Source organism: Blennius ocellaris (assembly GCF_963422515.1).
Source record: "Blennius ocellaris genome assembly, chromosome: 15".
In the NCBI taxonomy this organism is placed as follows: Eukaryota; Metazoa; Chordata; class Actinopteri; order Blenniiformes; family Blenniidae; genus Blennius; species Blennius ocellaris.
The window spans coordinates 10,122,171-10,144,077 of record NC_137664.1 but is presented as its reverse complement, the minus strand read 5'-3'; the positions used below and the strand labels follow the sequence as shown (position 1 = coordinate 10,144,077).

The window sequence follows — 21,907 nt, the reverse complement described above, 5'->3', positions numbered from 1 at the left end:
AACATGCGGGAAGCAGATTTTCGCTCAGTCCCACTGACAGCATTCGTAACAAGGCGTAAAAGTAATATCTTCCATAAATCATTTCCTCTGGCAATACTCATGGGAAATATCCCAATATTTGTTCAGGCAGTATTAAGCATTTCTGCATTAACACCTGTTCTCGAGTAAAGTGATTTTGTTGCATGCAATTGTCAGTTTTTGCACAGAAACATTGTTTTTGCATTTTGATTTACTTGTGATGTGTTTATTTGTTTACATACTGTTTATCTTTGCTGTTGTCCATTTCACAAGCATCCATTGGAATTCATATTATTTCATTACTCCGGCTGCCTTCCGCTTATTCTAACACTGCGATTTGGTGCTTTATTAGTATAACTGTGGTGTGTCTGGCTCGAGGTGCTGGCAAAAATGAAAAGCTGGATGATCAATGGTGAACCTGGATGAAATCTGTATGGAATGAAGCCTCTGCTGCTATTTTAGTAATACATTTACATAAAAAAAAAAAAAACCAACAAAAAAACCTAACTTCAATTCAAAGTGAAAAGACAAACTCATAAGAAGCCATTGAAGAACAAAAAGGCAATCAAATTCAAATACTAGTCTCTGTGAAGCTCATTTACGATCATATTTTATCTAAACCAGTGCTTTTCAAAGCCTTGGAGGCCGAATCCCCTCTCAGGGTGATTGGCGGGGAACAATGTGGGTCATGCATATGCACATATTTTGCCTCGTGCTGAGAAGAAGCTTTTGTTTCAAAGTTTGACTTCGTAATGATTTTTTTTTTACATTATATGCACAGCTGTTTCAATCCATTGAGGAAAAAAGAAAAAAATACTGTTCCCATGCTGGTTGTATGCTTTTAATTGGAGCATATCTTTTACATCTATGAATTGTTTAACTGCTATGATTTTGCATTGGAGCTCATTTCATTCATGTTCATTCATTTTCATTAAACTTACAATACATTTTGTTGCAATAGTTTTCATAAAGTGCGTGGCAGTTTTGCTCTCTACTTATATCTTCTTGTTATAGTTTCTCAGTTTAAACAAAAAAAAAAATGCTGGACCAAGGCAATCCCCCTCATCAACAAGTTTTTTTTATTAATACAGGTATTCTTGTTGAGATACAGGTTTTCATTTTCAAGAAAGATCTTTGTGAGTTGGATGAGCAGCCGAGCTGATTGTGTGTGTCTGTGAAGACCTTGCCAAATCGTCTCTTCTGGTGAAAGTATGCTCACGTGCAGAAATCGTCCTTGGTCTGCAGCAGCGAGTCTTTGCAACACACACAGCAGAGTCTCAAGGAGGAAGAAGCGAACTTTGAAGGTGGTGAGAGGAATTTGTGACAGAGCCAGGCTGATTATTCACTCTCTCTGACAGCTTTGTATTTATTATAGCTGTATCGGTCTTCTCATCTGACATCCAGCAAGAAGGCAAATCAGTATATTTGTATTAAAGCACGGGTATCCAAAGTATGGGGCACGGCATGCCTCTGCAGGGAGCATCAGGGAGCTTTGTGTGGGACACAGCAGCAAGTGAAATCTAGAGGTCGGAGGAGGGCTTTTCCCAGTATTCAATTTTTTGAGAAGGAAGTTGGAAGATAATACTGTTACCTGATTTAATAAAACACTGATTTATGGAGCAGAAGATATTGTGAGTGTGAAAGAAAAAGTGAAATCATGAAATAAGCTTTACTCAAAACTATAAAATGACTTGCATGTCTCTTATGTCTGTTGGTCTCATCTTCTAATGTGAAGGTGGAAAAAAAACATTAGAATAGCAGACATTGTACTGAAAAATACTCCTTGGTGTGAGATAAAGCATGGGAAATGAGGGGGCAGGAGAGGCACAATATTTAAGCACATTCACCCTCCCACACTTTGCCTCAGAGAAAATAATTATTTCAGCATTACTGCTTTGGTGTATCTTATTATTCTGCAATTCACTCAATCCGTGTTTCATTATTCACTGTTTTCTGAAACTATTATGAGGTTGGTCTTTCGCACCAAGTATCCTGAGGTTATCTCACTCTCACAGTGGTAGTCTCTCATCTTCCATTAAGCCTGTGCCCTGCATGACTTGAAACAAACACAAATAAATTCAGGAATAAATTAGTGACGGATCTCTGAAGCCTCACTTGTTGCACTTGTTTGTGATGTGTCGAACATGCAGACCCTCGTGTTGCCTTAAGATTTATTATGCAGCGCCAAGCAGAGATGCAGAAAGAAAGGAAAAGACTGAGAGATAATCGCATTAGAGACGGGCAGTTTGGTCACAGGCGCCAGTGTACCGGGAGGCGGCGGCAGTATGATGATGATGTGTGTGTGTGTGTGTGTTTAGCTTTGTAAGGCTGTAAATGAGGCTGGAGCAGACAGCTGGAAAGCAAGAGAGAGAGAGCGAGAGAGAGCGAGAGAGAGAGAGGATCTGCCTCATACAGCGTGTCTGTATCAGATGAGAGGGGGGTCACCCAGGATTCCCTTGAAGCTGCTCTCCAGGAAAAAAAAAATGTTTGAAGATTCGGCTCCTACCTCGTCCACTGGATAGGATCAGCTCAACAAAGCCGCTTTCCTGTCTTGTATCATCGATTTTTTTTTCTATTTGTATTTTAAGAAGATGCCAAAACTGGGACGAAAAGTGAGACTATACCGGGAATTGACTCTTTGAAGGAACAAGACGCTTTGTAGAAATAGGAAGCGACGTTATATGTATACATCTTTTGTTTTTTCTTTGTCTTTTTTTCTCTTTTATTGTCACTTCATTGCTGAAAAGCAGCACCTATGAGAAACAAGTACGTCTATCTTTTTGATCGGATCTCAGTTATAAGATGAGGTTACATTTATCGTTGGTGACCTAATTGAAACATTTGCTCAACAGGCTAGGAAGTAAAAGTTTCATACGCCATTTAAATTAAATGGCATTACCTATTTGCTCCATATCTCGCGTGCACTAGGCTGCAACACGTTATGCATTGAATCGAAAGGCGATTTATAGTCCGCGCTCTTGGTGGAACGCGTGCGCTTCGTGCCATGCGATTTTACGCACGTTTTTACTAATCAGCGGGGGAAAATCCCCCCAAAACACGACGCAGGGTTCAACTTTGCAGAAGGGGATTTTTCGCGTTTCATTTGCTTGAGCTCTTGCCCAGAACATACCAAGGACAGTAGCAGAAGGGTCTGTGAAAACTCCGAAGAGCCGGGCTATATGAAGATCGCGACACAGTTGTTGCTTTTCCCTCGCAGAAATGCCAGTGCGTGCTGTGACCACCAGGTTCATGTACAAGGGACTTTGCACTATTCCAGATGTCCTCACCTACCGGACCCCTGTTAGCCTGCCTGAGGATGAGGTGGAAGGTGAGACCTGTTCATCTTCTTGACTAGATTGTGTGTGGATTTTTTATTTTTATTTTAACATTTTCTTTGAAAATGTACTGTTGTATTTTTACGCCTGAACGCGGTGCCCGGCTGGGAGATCAGGTCAGAACCATGGACAGCTCCAGTGCAGCTGCCCTTCTTTTCGTTTTCTTTTCACACAAATCACCCTGAGCAATTGGCTCTCTGTGGATAGAAGATTTACCCTTGTAATGCAGATATTTTTGCTTCATGTTTAGAGTTCAAATGTTCTGGGACAGTGTGCTCTGTTATCACCTCTGTGGTTTAATCTTTTTGCCTGTTTTCTGCTTAATTTCATTTTATTATTATTATTTATTGATTTTTTTGGGGGGGGGGTATGGATTTATACAGATTTTGTTGCCATTTCTAAAGACACTAATCAAAAACCTTACAGTTGCACTGGAGTGCAATTCACAATGCATTTCTAATCTTATACCACATTCATATAACAATGTCAGTCAAGAGCATGATTTTACCATGAAACAAATAGAATTAAACAGACCTGAGAGTCATTTGTATTTTAACCAAGATCAAAGATTAAACAGCCAGAGGACTCTTGCAAAATATTCTCCAACATAGGAGAGCCCGAGATGAATAAACTGATCAAATAAGCTGTGATGACCAGCAAATTAATAACTGTCAACTTCTGAAGGTGAAATAAAACCCCAATAAATATTTAATAATGATTTGACAATTGAATCCTTGATCTTCTTCTATATCATATTGCAATCACTTTAAATGACCACACACTTTCCATATGAGGCACCTGAAAGATTAATTGGTGCTTATTGTAACTCCAGCATCTCCTTGTTCAGAGTGTGATATTTGTTTGTTTTTGGACAAATGGGACTCACAATGAGAAAGCACAGCAGGCAACGGATGTGAACAAAGCCATGCAGACTACAATAAAGAGATAAGTCTGATCAGATTTGATAACGCCAAGTCTTTTATGCAAAGAGACTTCCATTTCCCCTTTCTTTCCATCTGTAGGTCGTCCAGGCCCACAAGTGGCTGCCTGCCCTTGCTTTGAGCCACTTGTTTGACATTGAAAATCCACTGTCTGCCATGACGACATAGATTCAATTGAAAGGTTGGCTATGGAAAAGTCCAAATTTGTATAAACAGTAGAATGGTGCAAAGTGTTGTGTGTTTCAGAGGAGGCTGTGTTTCCACTGATGATACAGCTTCCCAGATAATGAAAAGTCTTTTCAATGTAGTTTCCTAATTGACAGTCATTAAACATTCAGAAGATAGCGAGTCAAACCACTCAACCAGAAAGTTATTGACCCCCGGTAGATTCACTGAGCATGTAATGCAAAGCTGCATTTACATGGCCTCCCACCTCAGTGGTGCTCATAGTAAACAGTGTGCTTTCTTTTGTCACTGAGCCCCACTGGCAGGTAGAGTGCGTTAAATAGCACTTTGCTTGTAGTTGTAGAGGGAGCCAAGAGAGCCTCAGATTAACCTTTTTCCATTCGCAGATCATCATCATCTGGTCTGGCGGTTTGAATAAGCAGCCTTTTACTTTACAGTATAGCTGCAGCGCCTTACAGAACATGGAAGCTGCAGCGTTTTGCAGATGAATGTGACTGCTCTGTGAACTGTGATGAAGTCTATGTGTTTTTGAATCAGAACGGCTTTTCTTTTCACAAGAGCCTGGAAAAAAAAACTGCCTATAAATAATGTTTCATCCACCAAATCTTTAATTACTGCGGGGCAGACGTTCCCTGACTGCTCAACTGGTGTAATTACTCCCTCTCATCATATTTATGATAATAGCTTTTTCCATGCAAGGTGTGTATGTATATTCCCAGTGTACTCGGACATGTGTGGAATAAGATATGATTTCATTAGACTACATGTCCCAGCTAGAAAAGTAAAAAAAAAAAAAAAGCTACATCCTAGAAATAAAGGGATACTTGGGATGATATCATTCAGTCACTCACAATGCCATCCAGCCAATAACTTTTATCTCATGCTGGATCTTTTTACATAATGTGTGATTTGCTGGTTATCTGAACACTCCAAAGTCAGCCTGACATCCATACTCTTAATCACCACTTGATTACACAAAAACTCATAATGCTTAGCAATGGAAGAATAAATTTAACATCAGATGTGAGATTAATCGTTTAGTTTTCATGGTGACACTGTTGCAGAGACATGCTGGAATGATCACGGACAAACACAATGCAAGGACAGAAGGACCTTGCAATGAGATGCACTGCACAATGGACAGTCGATCAAACAAAGTGCCTCAGATAAACAAATTCAACAGCTTAGCTTCAGCTTCCCCTGGAAAAGTCAATGGCAATCGTGACTTTTACAAGAGAGTCAGCAGAAGGCGTCACAACAACATGAGACATGTACAACGCATTTACCTGGCAAGCCTCACTTTTGAATGCCTGTACTAGGTTCAGTCTGGGAAATCAAATTCATACAAGGCACTTTATTATACAGTAGAAGGGTGCTACAGCCACATTTTTATATCTATCAATCCATCCAACCATCTTTTCTTCCACTTTATCCCCCTTAGAGTCATGGGGGATGGATCCTAACTGACGAGGAGTGAAGGCAGGTTGTCAGTCCATCACAGGTCTCGAACAGGGAGAGAGACAGATTCAAATTCACGCCTCCTGGAAATTAAAAAAAAAAAACAATTAACCTCAAATGCATGTCTTTGGATGGTGAGAAGAAACTAGGGTCCCTGGAGGAAACCCACATTCAAACTTCAAAAAGGTTTGGGGCTGTCCATGCTGAGAGATTGTTAATCACTTCATGACTAATTGGAATTTATCTTCAACTGATCTAATAAAGGTTCGCATGTGCAAAATGTGGAGCCTGATCTACTAATAGGGCACACGGAGGATAAAGTCTGACAGGCGCACACTATCAATTTAAGACGTTCGCCTTTATGACCATGGAATACTGGACATGTGTCCAAAAATACTGATAGGTGCATAAGCTAATTGCTTAATGGACAACACTCAGTGGGATTTACTACATCTGAGAATGTTGTTATTGTTCATTCTTTGGCTGAGATGCAGCAGGCTCTCCATCACATTTATTTGCAAACTTTATTGTAGGATCTTTTCTGAGTTGTTCCTCAGATTTTGAATTGAAATCATCTCTCAAACATTTTTTTATATAATTCTTTTATATATAAAAGAATTATATTAATTGCTTGTTTGGGCTCCATCCGTAGGGTTCCATCCAATCATATGAATTTGTGGGTGTATGGGAACAAACATGAAGGTGACAGCAGTGAACTCATTCTCATGTTGAGGGATTCTAAAACCCAAAACTTTAAACTGAATACTCCTCATTGCATGAGATGTCACTCACAGTGTTAGTTCTTCACTTGCCGAGCGCAATGAAACCAAAAATACAATCTACTCGCATGAGCGTGCGTTACAGCTTGCTTTATGCAGGATGATCGTAAATCATGGACAAAGTGTTCAAAAGTGGAGGAGAGGGAAGAAAACATCTGGACATTCCAATGCAGAATGTCGATCGTCAACCTTTTCAGACAAAGGACTGTATTTGGCAACTTTATTCATTTGTTAGCATTTGCATTGATAACAAAAATAAAAAATAAGACAATGGGATATTTTATTTGTTTTTAATCTTCGAATGTCCCTCAAGTCCACCATCAAGGTTACAATATTCAATTGATGAGTGACACAGCAAATTGATTATAAAGGGTTAACAATGGTAGGCAGCCTGATTTAGTATATGTAAGATATTCCAGCCACGTTTATATAGCGTACAACATACATGCATCAAAGCAACATCATCATCAGAGTTCAACCAATAACAGCTTCATCTGAGACCTGATTCCAGTGCTTTGAGCTGTGTGCATGTCTCCATGTACACCCTTGTAGTGTGTTGTTGGGTTTGTTGTGTCCAGCATACATATGCACTATTTTTCCACCCCATACTGCCCTGTACAGATGACGATCCCCTGTCTGCACCTTAGTTTCACAGATGTGGTACATTGCTTGTATAAAAAAGGGACTTTTGTTTTGCATCTTTTAGTACTTCAATTAAGTTGGAAATAATAATTTTAACATTAATGAATATTCCAGACATTTTCCCGACCCTCTGCAGAGATTATGAATAAATCTTCATAATCCTGCTGTTTGAAAGCCTCTGGCTTATTAAATGATGTTTAATTGTATTTCAAGTTGTCTGTATGTCACACTGACGGTCACAGAATTTGATTTTGTCTCCAGTATTTTCCAAACCCTCAATACCAAGCACATCATTGTCAGTGACAATAGAGAGGATTACAGACACCTGCACTGCAGTGAATGAAAAGGACGTCGTCTGTGCTGACTGGGTTTCCGCGCAGCTGATGAAGTGCTCACAGGTCTTAATAGAGTCGTGCTTTCCAGGGAGTGTTTTTGGAGCAGATGGTTGCCGAGGTGGGCAGGGTCAGTGGCAAGGCTGCCTGCCCATTGCTTTGCCCTTGTGTCACGCGCCTGTCATAAACTCTGATCTGTATTCAAATCACTACGACTGTAAAAGCGACTGTACCTCTGACTCCTGTGAACCGGCGCACCTGCTGATATGTTTGACTTTCACATACTCCCTATCTTAAACCTGAATCTTAACCTTGAGTATTTCACTCCCTGTTATGATTACCTCCCTCTGTAGCATTTATTCGGCACAAATTGCACGACGCCTGCTACTTAAACCTTTAATGTGGTTTATGCAGAAACAGCAGTCGTAACATTGTTGTTCCTCAACACACCCATTAAACATATTAACACCATTTGGTAAATGCCTGTGTGCACATTATGCAGAGTCTTGCACTTTATTGAGCGTTGTTAAAACTCAGATCCAGAGCTAAGTTCGTCCTGTTTTGCATGACTGACAGGGAATACCTGTATATACAGGACAAATGGGCCACCACGTGTTTATATTTATCAGTCGCAGTGACACATTATACTTTAAAAAGGAGTGTGTGCCTTCAATCATTTTGAAAAAAAACATTTAAGATGTTTAATTGTACTATTCATATTTTTTTTCTCCTCTATAAATGAGGGGCTGGATCTTTTCACTGCTAGTCCTGAGTGAAGTGTGGCATGCACCAGGAACAGGCCACGACTCTTATCTCCTGACTAAAAGAGAGACAGATAAACACACACACACGTTTATTGGTATGGGTGATTTATTGCCACTTGGCAAACGTGTCATTGGATAGTAGAATGGAGCAGAAGACAAAAGCCCAGAAGGAAAACATGATGAGTCCACACAAAAAAAGCTCCACGTTGGGAATCAAACCGGGTCACCTCGGTGTGAGGCCAGGGTGCTAACCACTGCACCAGTGTAGTCAGTATCTCCGCCACTGAATTATCAGAACTAAATAAAATCTTCAGAACACTATAAACTTTATTGTATTGAAAACAGATTTAACCATGTCTGTGCTTCATTTTCTAAAACACCGTCTCTAACTTTTTTTTTTTTACAGTAAACTGGCCGACACTTTAACCGCACACGTGCTGACATAGATAAGACTCTTGTTTCATGGCTGAGCAGTCGTGACTTCCCAGCAGTGACACTGTTGGAGGTCTCCGCAAGCTTGGAGGGCTCCTTAGTGCTTCACTGACAGAGGATGTGAACAATATTTATAGATCGCAGCCTGCAGGAGAATCCCCAAGACACTGAGCTTTGTAGTCAAGTGTGGACTATTTCCCACTTTGTATGCAAAGCTGCCTTCTTTTGTGCTTACAAATGGAGTGCCTATTTGACTAATATTGGATGCAGAGAATATGGGCACAGTGTATCTCTTTTACTGAATTACAGCTGTCAGAGATTTAGACCCGTAATTACAGCTTTCAGAGCTAGTGAGGACAAATTTGTTGCCTTTTCTGTGTTCGTTTTGTTTCTGACTTCCGACGGGACACGTGGTACCATCTCTTGCTCGAGTTGTAAGACAAATGTCTGGTCGTTACCGAAGAGCTGCCCCGAGAGATTCAGCTTCAAACAACAACACTGGTACCAAATGTTAATTATGAGACACTGTCCTTACTCTCCCCTTGTCCGCTCGTCCACAACGCTCATATTTCATTTTCATCATTGGACTGAGTTGGCAAAAACTTAATGTTAAGTGATGAAAACATATCCAGTTTCTGGATTTAAGGGGGGGAAAAGTAATTTTTACGTTTAATGTTAACTTAATGCCAGAAGAGCTGCTTTTCAAGTTGCCCATTAAGCTCAACCTGTATTGCTACAGAATGTAAACTGAAGCTTGAAGTTAATCTAATATCACTGCATCACTGCAGGTCAAATTACTGAAAGACACGTGTAAGTACATATTTTTTTATCTGCAGCCTGATACTCCGGAGATGGATGGAGCTTTTTAGCCCTCCTGTAGTGGCTCTGTGTGGCTTCAACCAAATTATGTAGCTTTCTTCCTTTCTCTTGTTTTAATTGCCAAGATTTTCACTATTCAAATAAGCAGGATTGCTTTTATCGAGGCATAGAGGTGCCAGAAGTTCAACCAAAAGTATTTAGACTTTTTATTTGAACTAATCATTTTGCTTTTAAATTAGGGTATTCACAACAAATTTCATCATCTTGCTTTTGTTGCTCAGGGTTTTTATCTCTCTGTGTAAATAATGCATTTCATTTTCGACATTGAAATTTACAATCAGGCAGGATGTGTCCCCTTGGTGACATTGTTCTCTTCAGCATCTTCAGCTCCCTTATGGAAATAATCTACACAATCCTAATCAGGTTAAGTGGTTCAAAACAAGAACAATACTATCTTAGTATTGTCAACTATCAGGTAGTGTGAAAGTTTATTTAGGTTTTTGCTTTATCCTCATGTAGGAGGTTGAAGACATAATAAGTCTTGACCTAAACTTCCTGTTTTAATTACTTTCAGCTTTGAGTTTTATTTACTTTGTATAATGTAATGACAGATGGCAGATTTACACAGTGATGAACATCATTTAGAAACAATCACAATTGGTGGCCAATCAGAAAAAACAGATGTCACTTTGCAACTGGACGAAGTCGAACTCGCCTGAAGAAAAGCAAAGAAAATACATATAAAAGCTGCTCATATGTTACTTACGGTATGGCGTTTTTTCTGAATTAGTTCATTTGATGCGATCACTTTAGCTCTGACTTTCACTGTAGGTGGCTGATGTCAAGTTTCAAACCCCAGAGCTCAATAAGTGAACCACTGATAAACACAAAGAAATGTCGATCTGAGGACTAGATAGCATTTTATTAAACATTGCTAGTTAACTCGGTGTGTTTGATATGTCTAAAGCAATGAACAAGAACACGAGAAGTCAAGCCGAAAGAGCGAAACAGCTGAATCCACGAAAAACTTGACCAAATATCAAAATCCATGCAGCATCAATTCATCAACCCACTTGCCAGATTTCATGCAAATCTCAGAAGTGTTCCCTTTATTTTGACACCAAAGTTTTTCCTATAGACTTTACACTTGCGGATCTATAATGTTTTCTATCATTTTGAGCATAAGCCAAAAAAAAAAAAGCTTGGATTAAATGGTTAATGTATAAAAATAGCTCAACATAAAAATAAGACCACAGCAGACTGATATTTGACAAAAACCCAATTAACGGCCAAAAGCAGGGGGAAAAAACATGCAGTCAAAGAAGAGATCAGTGAGATTAAATCTGTACTGCTTGTAATGAATTATGAGTAATCAGAGTTGATCCTTCAAAACGACAACTGGTACTCCACCTTGATGTTAATAATCTCTCCACAAAAGAACCAGTCACATGACTTTACCTGGGCCTTTAGAGAGCCGCAGGTTGGGATTTCAAGAGCATTTTGACTGCGGGAGTTGTTTTAGCCGCAGGGCTTTCACAGCACATCCTCACCCTGTCTTGGGACTGTGTGTATTATCTGTCGAAACATAACATACAAGGGGAGGTGTGAAGTGAAACTGCGAGATGATGGACTGATTTATATTTTCTAACGAGTGCAGACTCTGTTGTTCGTCTCCCCAGGCAGGTAATGAAGGATAGTGAACGCTGCTGCGTCATGATGTATTTCTGACACCTTCAGTTCACAGGAGGAACAAAAAAAAAAAAACCCTACTTGGACAACTTTGTGTGTAAAGAGTGTGTCCTTTGACATATCCTTTATGCATATGCACTGAATAATCACACTTTTTTTGTGTTCATTTGTGCACCATCATTTGATGTCGCCCTCATAATGAAGCTCTGAATAGAGAATGAAAAGCTCTTACTCATGTTGGACAACGAAGAAGAGTCGAGAGACTCCAATCAGATTAATTCGTTGTTGATTTGTTACTAAATTAAAAGTCTTTCTTGCAACACACTAATAAATCCCGAGTTACACTGATGGTAATGTTCACTCACCCAGAGAATCACTTGTTTCCTCGGCTGAGACTAATAGAGTTGTACTCACTGGTTGGAAGAAGTTGGGGATGTTTTCATAGTCAATTCTGGGTAAATTGACATCGTTTTGATGTTATTGTCCTTCATATCTGCTGAAAGAGCACCAATAGAGCTGGTTAGCATGCATTTTTGCTTCCATTATCAGACAGTGGGATGTCATGGGTGTCATCATAGCATTATTGATGCACCCACCTGGGAGGGGCTCTTGGTTAATGAAAAGACTCTGACTCATCTCCCACTGAATGCCTTTATCCTCCAACCAATTTTCAGGGAGTAACCTTTTCACAAGATAACCAAGGTTATTTATTTTTAATATGTACTTTTATCACTGACTCACCAGGTCTGTATCATACAAGACACTGTATTTTCTTGAAAACATTTCAGGATCATTTAATGAGCTTAGAGTTGATCATTTATCAATTGAAAACACAAGAAACTGCTCAGCAGCTCTAATGGACGACATAGAGAACAAGATAAATAATGTGTGTGTGTGTGTGTGTGTGTGTGTGTGTGTGTGTGTGTGTGTGTGTGTGTGTGTGTGTGTGTGTGTGTGTGTGTGTGTGTGTGTGTGTGTGTGTGTGTGTGTGTGTGTGTGTGTGTGTGTGTGTGTGTGTGCGTGTGTGTGAATGGGCTTGAGATCAGGTCAAGGTGGAAATGTTCTATATAAGTGAAGTTAATTTACCATTTCCATGATAAACATCCAAACTCCAGGCTGCATCTTAGACCGACACAAATGATCCCGTTTGATCCTGAATGCAATTAACTGGAATGCCTGAGTCATTGTTTGATTCTCAATTGACAATCAGGTTGTACATGTGATTGGTTACATGAATAGAGAGCTCATCTGATTTATGTCCACCTAAATTTGACATCTGATATGAGGCCACCTTCCTGACTTTGGCTTGATATATGAACTTTAATAAAGTGGCAACTTGGGTGGTAACTGCAAAGGATGTTGGAAGAAGAGTTAAGTTGTGTTCGCTTGGTAACTTTGGACACTGAGGACTGCCCGTTGTTCTCCTCACTTTACTTCCTGTGGTGTAAAGAGACTTCTTCATCTACCTCCTGCTGTCGTAACTCCATTATGGTATCGTTCTGTGTCGTGATCGTGACTGAAGGTTAAGAGGGTATTTTGTGGTGAATGGGACAGTCACAGTTGAGCTGGTGGATGCTTTTCTTCAAGGATCATTTTTGTATTTTTTTGTATTTTTATTTTAATGTTTAGTTGGCTGAGTCTGCCTCCCCTAAAACTGTAATAAAACTTTACTTCATATGTTAGGATATTATAGTAGATTTCTGCTTTAACTGATTATATATGCTTGCATGCGGGTGTCAGAGGTGGAAAGAATACTGAAAATATGCGTTTGGAATGTAGGGCAAAAAAAATTCTTTGAATGAATACTTTATAAGATTGAATGTGGTTTCACCAGATTTGTTAGTTGAGTTTTAATTTGTGCAGTCTGCATTGATCAAACTCATTAAATCAAAACAAACTGCTGACATGTTTTAAAAATTAATGTGAGACATAATGACAGTGAATTTTATTCTGTTGCTAAATCGAGGTCAGGTCACTTCAGGTTTTAGGGAGGAAATCCCTCTGGAACTTGAGCGTCTCATCATCAAGACTCAAGGGTGGCAGTGTAATTCCAATTTCCACCTGTTTCTGCATCAAAGTGTCCTTGAGCAAGATATTAAGGAAGCACCTTGCCTACCAGACATCACCTTAGTGTGCGTGAGTGCATGAGACTGATTATGTAAAGTACTGTGAGTCAGCTGAAGTGGTAAAAATGCAAAATTTATTATAAAGAGACGTTATACAGTGTCATCCCTCTAAAAAGGTCACCGTAGTACCATGTTAAACTCATCGTGTGGTGTAAATTCCATTTTTTAACGGTTCCTCATTGGTTTAGATGAAAAGGCTTTATTGTTTTTATTGTCCAGGCCAGCAGCACTGACCGCTCTGCCAACAGGCAGCTGTGGGCATCTTGGCATCAACTGTCATCATGAACCATTTTCATGGATGTTTTCAGCTGCAGCCAGCTCGAGTCCCTGTATCAGTCAGTCAGAAAGGTCAACACGATCTCCTGGCCCTCATGTTCAGTTTGAGCTCATTTGGAAGGTCAGCGAACTTTTAAATCCCTGAGTTTATATCTCACAGGATTGTTTTTTTTTTTATGTTTGAAAGAAATCGTTTATATTCCTATGACGAGCATTTCCTTTATTTATTTTTTTCCAGGAACAGAGGAGAAATTTAGGATTGAGCAGAGAAAGGCAGAGGAGGATGTGTGTTGAATGGATAAAAGACATTTAGTGGTTGAACCATGACAAAAACAAATAACCTCAAACAAACAGCTCACATTGAAGAACAGATAAATGTTTGTTATCCAGGAAACAATCGGCATCAATGCTGTGTTGGCAGATATTGGTCTAACTTGCTGTGAAATTATTGGTCAATATTTAATTTCGCTTTTGCCTGAAACAATTTAATAAACTGTTCATATTGCTTGTTCCAGTAAAGGTCTTGTTCCAGAGTTAATGCAATTAGACGGAATATTTTTTGTCCCCTCTTTTGGCTCAAGAGACCGAGTTTGTAAACTTTTGCAACACAGGATGGAGTGAAGGGCACGAGTGTGTTCAAACAAACAAAAACAACAAAGCAGCAAGAAGGAACAAAGATCAAAAACGACATATTTTCCCAGGAAGTTATCTCCCTGTGAACAGCAAAAGGATATGAAGCGTGTGAACTGCCAGAAACAGAAGTACCTTATTCATTTGTTAAAGGTGTCTACAATGCCAGAACACATTTATTTGAACCATCCATAAACCTGGATTCAATAAACAATGCTGTCAGCATCAGATTTGTCCCTGACTGCAGCAATTGATCAGCGATGAGTTGGAGTTAGAGTGAAAAAGGAAATTTCAAACTTTGTCATGGAAATTTGTAGTATTCATAAAAAAACAATCTGATCAATAACGTTCCCAACTGATATACAATCAGTCACATTTAAACTTGTAAAAAATGCTCCCCTCATGCCTGCTGACTAACATAAAAGATGCTTTGGCGCTACTTTGTCAAGCAATGCTGTGACATTTACCTGCTTTGTTCACACTTACTGCTTTATTTGGGAGCCAAACACTTTGCACATGTCTCAGTCTACGTATGCACTCACTCACCTATTGTTTGCCAGATTGTCTTTTTTTTCAGTTTGAAGTAATTCCAGCTTTTTTTTTAACCTCATAAATGCTTGGTTCTGTGATTTTAACTTGCCCTTTGGTTTTGGAATTTTTCTTGTGGATTTTTGTGCATGACCCCTGATTCAAATAAATACGTTTGAACTTTTTGGATACTGGAAAGTCTGATCTCTGCAAGTGAGTCTCTGATCTTGGTTTCTGGTAGAACCACCTCCTGATATCAGGAGCAAAAAGTACATTTCTTATTGCACTATAGATTCAACCTTTGTGCATTTATGTGTTTAGTCATTTTGATTATTATACTGACCAAAAAAAAAACGAACATTACTCTTGAAATTAGGTAAATATTTAATAGGAAGTTCTGTTCACTTCAGCCAAATAACAGTTTATTGTCTCGGTTGACAATTTTCTTATGCTTTTACAATGTATGTGTTTTCATGGGCTGCACAGTGGTGATGGATGGATGGATGGATGGATGGATGGATGGATGGATGGATGGATGAACTGTGATAAATATTTCAATCAGTGCCTTGTCTATGATAATTATCCACATTTTAATTGTTTTATAATCTGTTTTGCTGTGTTCATCTTTGCAATCAACCTCCTGACAGTTGTTTACATTTCACATTATTCTAATCTGATGATATATTCTGTTTGATTCACTTTTTATTGTGATATCCATTACTCAAAGGCACATTTTTAATAACCATTGTGCCACTATTGTGTCGTGCCAGTGGTGATATTTTATAGCATTTTTACAGCCGTTTTATTTCAATTGACTTCAGCAATAAGACGTTTGAGAGAGTGAGTGGAAAGATGAAGGCTCCTCTCTCCATCCACAGAAATATGTATAAAGGTAACTGGATTGTACTGGTTGGTGGGCACATATCGCCACTTGTGCAATCTCTGCACTTTACATGATTACACACACAAGGTGCTCGCACAACATTAGGAGCGACCTGGATTCAGTGTCTTCAATGCTGGTGAGGGCGAGATGGGGGATTGAATCACCAACCCTGTGGTTGGAAGACAATCCACTTAACCAATAGAGCCGCCCCACGGAGCTCCAGCCCCCACAATGATGTCAAATAACCTGATAGCATTGCACTGACATTGTTCTCTTCTTACCTGCAAAAACAGGCTCAATGCAAAAAAAAAAAAGAAATGTTTGCTCCTGGACCTTGATGACTTGCTGTTGCAGCAGAAAGCCTTGGCTTTAGATAATTGAGCAGTTGCACCCTCACAGTGCTGCAAGGTTACTTAGATTATCTGATCGAGGACTCCCAGTAGAACAAAAGCCCAGTCTTTCTAACATTTTCAGCACTTTTGAGTAAAAGATGGAAAACTACCAGAGTGCAGTTTTATGATTTTGTACTTTATATATGTGAATGTGACAAGCAAAAAGTGGGATTTTTAGTTTATCCTTCTGCCTTTCTTTAAAAAGAAAAAAAAAACATGTCAAACTGAGAAATGTTTGATTTAGAATGCTTTTTCTTAGATATGTAAATTTAAAAAGTGGGCTTTATATTATATTTAATCTTAAACATTGACATTTCTAAAAATAAATAATTGGATGGGAGAAACTTCATGCCGGATTGAGAATATACTGCAATAGATTAGTCTAAAAACCACAAAAGCAAGTCTTATAATTGCATGTTCATATTGTAAATCAGTTTTACTTCTCATTGGTGTAACATATATTTATGTTCTTGTAGAGGCATCTGCAGATGTATTTTTATAAATATTTAATCTTCTAGGTATGTAACGATCAGTAGTCCGGCCACTGCTCAGCTAGCTCAGTGAATTCATTATTTGTCACTGACACTGGAGGTCACGACATTGAATCCAGGATGTTGCTGAAGGTAGATAACAAACCTCAACTGGCTCTGCCGGTTGTAATTTAGACAAATGTTTTGTGTCTTATATGTCAAGGTACGGTACAGGCGGTGTCAGCTGTCCAGGAGGATTTTAGTTTACGAGCCCCGGCCATTTCCTCTGGAAACACTTCCCTTTATTCCGACTCACCGCTAATAGACTGCCGCTAGTTGAGCCAGTTTGCATGCTACCGCTAATAAACTGCAGTCAGTCGTGTGCACAAGATGGATGACCAGCGCTCAGCCACTGGTGGACTTGCATGCAAATTGTGTTTGCCAAGTAACATACATGCATACAAATTAATTTTCTTCATTAACAATACAGAACGTAAACAAGTTTAAAAATCCTCCAGCTTATGAATTTCAGCAGCAGTTGTAAGACGACTAAAACTCGAGCAGAAAACGAAGAAAAACGTGGATGTTTGAGATTGATTTAGCTCATTTTCATACACTTTGCTTTTCTCTGCATACACTTTTCCAGAATTAATGAATTCATGTAAAACCTTCCATTTTATCTCAATGTATTGTATTTTTGATACATTTTATTCCATGCTTCATCAGATCACGTGACTGCTGAGCTTCCATTGAGTAATGTTGTATATTTGAGGATCCACATCAAAAAGAGCCGGCGAGGTTGAGATTCTTTGATGTGCCACTGCTCTTTTTCACCACTTCAAACAGAATACAGATGCAGGCCGAGGACAGGAGCCAAATGGCAATGTTGATGGATTATTTACCAAAAGTTGCTGGTAATTATAAACACGCGTACATACTTGCAAACCTTTGGTCATGTTGTGACAGTGATAACTTATAGATTTGGCTAAATCTACACAAATAAAACGATTAAAAACTATATTTTCGTTGTTTGCACACATTGTTCACAATGGCCAGGTGACTGTAAACTATTATACTGTACAGACTAAAACAAGAGTTCAAAGAAAGACATAAATAGCAATAGTAGAAACATTGCCATCACTGTATCGTTGTAAATAGATTAAATATGGTGCTTCTCGCAGTATCCATTGTGCCAAAACAATCAATTATTCTGAATGAAGGTGCAGTTTTTAGCTCAACTTGATCTTACCAGGATTGTGTCAAACAATGGTATTTAAACTGAGGATACATTTTTCAAACCTGATATTTTCTCTGTCGTTGTATACCACAACAGATGCCATGGTATTGAGAAACCCAACATATATACTACCAGAATATGAATGTTGTTTTTTTTTATATTGTTTTCAATTGTTTCTGTTATCCTGAGGGTAAAATGTGGTGTTTTAATCTACAAAACAACCAAACTGTTTTTACAGGCCAAGGTTTTAAATGTTGTTCTGTTTTTATAAAAGGCAGCTGAAGATTGTCAGTACAGTTGCATGATTACAGACAATTTCACCACTAAACTCATAGGATTGGATTTAGAAATAGGATTACATTTGAGTTATAACAGTTGGCCTGTTTTAAGGCTTTTCTTATCCAATGTGTGTTTGTATTTGTCAATTAGTAATATGAAGTAAACAAAGCCAAAATATATATTTTTTTAATAGTTCCCTTTGTCCCTACCATGTCACTTTACTTATTTGTAAAAAATCTTGGTAAACCTCAAAGACTATCATGGCTGATGTTACTTTAATGCATGGGCCACTATAGTGAGCAGGACATGTAGTTCAGTAGTGACTGTTTACAGCAGCAGGACAGTCTAAGAAGGACCAGTTTTGATTGTAGCGAAGGAGTATAGCTTATTGAACAAGAAAAAAAAGAATAAAAATGCTTCCACTATTCAAACACTGAATGTTCAAATTAATGTTTTTTTTAATCACAAATATAAACATCTGAGAAAGTGGGATTATACTTTTCAAGATATGACCCGGTTACAGTTCAAAGGTTTCCAGAAACACATTTTTAAACTGCTTTAAGCTACTTTACTTCCTTCTGTATTCACATATTTCAAACCAACATCGTGAACCGTGCCAGCATCTCACAGTGTGGCAGGTGATAACATACTTGTTCTCTGTATACTCCTTCTCCGCAGAGATTCGTGAAGCTTTCAAAGTATTTGACCGAGATGGGAATGGCTTTATCTCAAAGCAGGAGTTGGGAATGGCCATGCGTTCGCTGGGCTACATGCCTAATGAAGTGGAGCTGGAGGTTATCATCCAAAGACTTGATATGGACGGTGCGTCTGACGTGCGGTATCTCTGTTTCACACACACACACACACACACACACACACACACACACACACACACACACACACACACACACACACACACACACACACACACACACACACACACACACACACACACACACACACACACACACACACACACACACGTTCTTTCTCTTGATCTGTCTGACGCCTACTGTGGGTCATGCATGTGGCGTGTCTGTGTTTCCTCAGGTGATGGCCAGGTGGGCTTTGAAGAGTTTGTCACGTTGCTCGGGCCTAAACTGTCTGCGGCGGGGATGCCTGATAAGTTTCACGGAGCAGACTTTGACTCTGTGTTTTGGAAGGTATCCGCTGTCATCAATCCAGTTCAATCAAATCGAGATTAAGTCAAATGTAACCGCTTAAATATAATTGCACTGAGCGTCATCATCGATTGGATTGTTGCTTTATGTTCAAGCAACCTTGACAAACCACAGTGCTCTGATAATTGCATTTTGTTTGTACAGCAGCTTCACTCCTCGCATCGAATTACAGAATCAAATAAACTATTCTAATCTCTGATTTTAATGAAAATGTAAGCGCTTCTATTTATTGCTGACCTGCAACTTCTGCGCATCACTGAGGGGCATGGAGGCGAAGGTTCTTCCTCCACTAATTAGGCCGTCTCCTGTGTGTTTTCTGTGTTCCCAGTGCGACATGCAGAAACTGACTGTGGATGAGCTTAAGAGACTGCTTTACGATACTTTCCGCGACCACCTCACTATGAAAGACATCGAGAACATCATCATGACTGAGGAAAACCACCTGAACAGTCCAGAGTCCCACGTGGACATTGACAGTACGCCTCAACACAATGCCATTTCATTTCCAGACATTATTTGATCTGTTGGTTTCCTCAGCTGCTACTCAAATGTGCTATTTTTCTTCCTTTTTTTTCTCAATCTTTCCACAGCAAGTCCAACACAACAGGAAAAGCACACGTGTGTGCGGAAAAGCCTGATTTGTGCCTTCGCTATTGCATTTATCATCAGCGTCATGCTCATCGCAGCAAATCAAATGCTCCGCAGAGGGATGAAGTGAACATACGGTGCCAGCTGGTTGCAAATGGATTTGAGGAGGGACACTGGAAACAGAAAGCAATTTCTAACCAAAACATTTTTTCTTCTTCTTTTTTTTTTTCCTCTCCACTGTTTTTTTTTTTGTTGTCCTATTTACTCATGACACTCATGGTGGTGCTTCTCTCTGTGAAGGATGAAATGATGTCATACTGTGGCTCTGTTGGGCCACTACTTCATAGCATATCACGCTGAAAGGCGAGAGCAAATGAAAGGCATTTCAAGGGCTGATTAGCATCCTTTAGGGTCACACCGGCTCAGATTTCCGATATATTACAAGAAATGATGGCACGAAAACTGACGACAGCTTCAACGTTCCAATGTGTCAGAGTGAGTTTCATGCTTTGAAAGTGTCTATGTGGTGTGAGGAAATGTGATGTTCTTGAAACGCCTGGCCTTTAGACAGCCACAAATAATTACAGCAATATAAAAAAAAAAAAAAAATGGGCTACAAAACATGTCATTTTAAATAACTAGCTTAAAAAAAAAACTTTAGACCACAGAGACTCATGTTGTTTATGTGTCTGTTTATTGCAGTGATATAGAAATACAGCCTACTTTAGTTTAATAAACTTGGCTGACGGAGGAAACTTATTGAAACTGGTAGAAAACACAGGACTGCAGATGTGTCACCAAAGGATTGATGTTTTACCATGAAATTTTATAGACATTCATTGTCCTCCGAGTGCTGATGATGTTTGGTGTCACCCTGATTTTGCCTCTGAGACCACCTTGAGATTGATATTTTTCTTGGGAAAGCTCATGTTATGTAGAGCATCAGGTTATCGCTACTGTCATCACTGCCACTGGGAGCATATTTCTCAAATTAGCAGATAACTCAAAGCACGATTTTCCAAAATTTCAACCCTGATGAGATTAGGCATGGCTGCAAAATCATCTTTTTTTGTGTGTGTGTGCTGCGGCAAACAGCTTTACGTGAGCACACGGGGGGGGGGAAGAGTCTGTCAGGTGCGCTAATTTGTTACTTACAAGCATTAATCATCCATATCATATTATGTAGCCTCGTGTTATTATCATCTGACAAATCCCAGCTTAGCTCCAACTGATTTGAAGGCCACACGAGAACGAACGTGAGTAGAATTGAAAGCCATTTGGCCAAACTTTCTTCAGTGTAACGTGTAAAGAGCCCTCGAGAAAGAAAGTCGAGGACGCGTCAAACTACCTACTGCTGACAAGGGAGGAGACATCAAGAGACATCGAGACTGCAGTCAGGTAGGGGAGATCGGGACAGTCGTAGCATGATTTTTGACATGTCTCATTTTCTTAAATCTCTTATGAGCCTTCAGCATTTGATTCGAAACACACCAATAGAGACACATGGATAACAATATGTTTGTTTCACAAGTGAAACTGCAGCGCATTCAGTGGCGTTAAATATTTCATCACCTAAAGCGTGTTCCTTTTTCCCCACTGAAATTAAGCATTTCTGCTGGTCAATAAAAACCCAGTTTGTTTACTTAAGACGTGACAGTTTTCTTAGGATTCATGAGTTCATTAATTCTCTTATTAGTATTTCTGGCTGAGCTGCTTGGGATCACTTTATAATTCAAACAGATGTTTTGTGAACTGAAATGTGAGCAGCTGTTGATTTAAGAATCACACCCAAAGTTCATTAAACTTCCAGAACTGAAGACATTACACAGAAGGTAATCATAAAACCCCCTTGGAAAAAAGAAAAAGGATTAGCAAAGGGGAAGATGTTTTTATGTGAAATGTCCAGACTCCCAAGAATAATG

General features: G+C 39.3%; 1 protein-coding gene across 1 annotated transcript; it reads left to right on the top strand.

Annotated features, from left to right (window-relative positions):
• Positions 1 to 3,237: 3,237 nt before the first annotated feature.
• cabp7b (calcium binding protein 7b) lies at positions 3,238 to 20,115 on the top strand (the record flags this gene model as incomplete). Its single annotated transcript, XM_080510452.1, has 5 exons — positions 3,238 to 3,346; positions 18,895 to 19,038; positions 19,267 to 19,379; positions 19,726 to 19,873; positions 19,988 to 20,115. 5 exons carry the CDS (start codon positions 3,238 to 3,240, stop codon positions 20,113 to 20,115), a joined length of 642 nt encoding a protein of 213 aa, XP_080366578.1.
• Between the last annotated feature and the right edge of the window lie 1,792 nt (positions 20,116 to 21,907).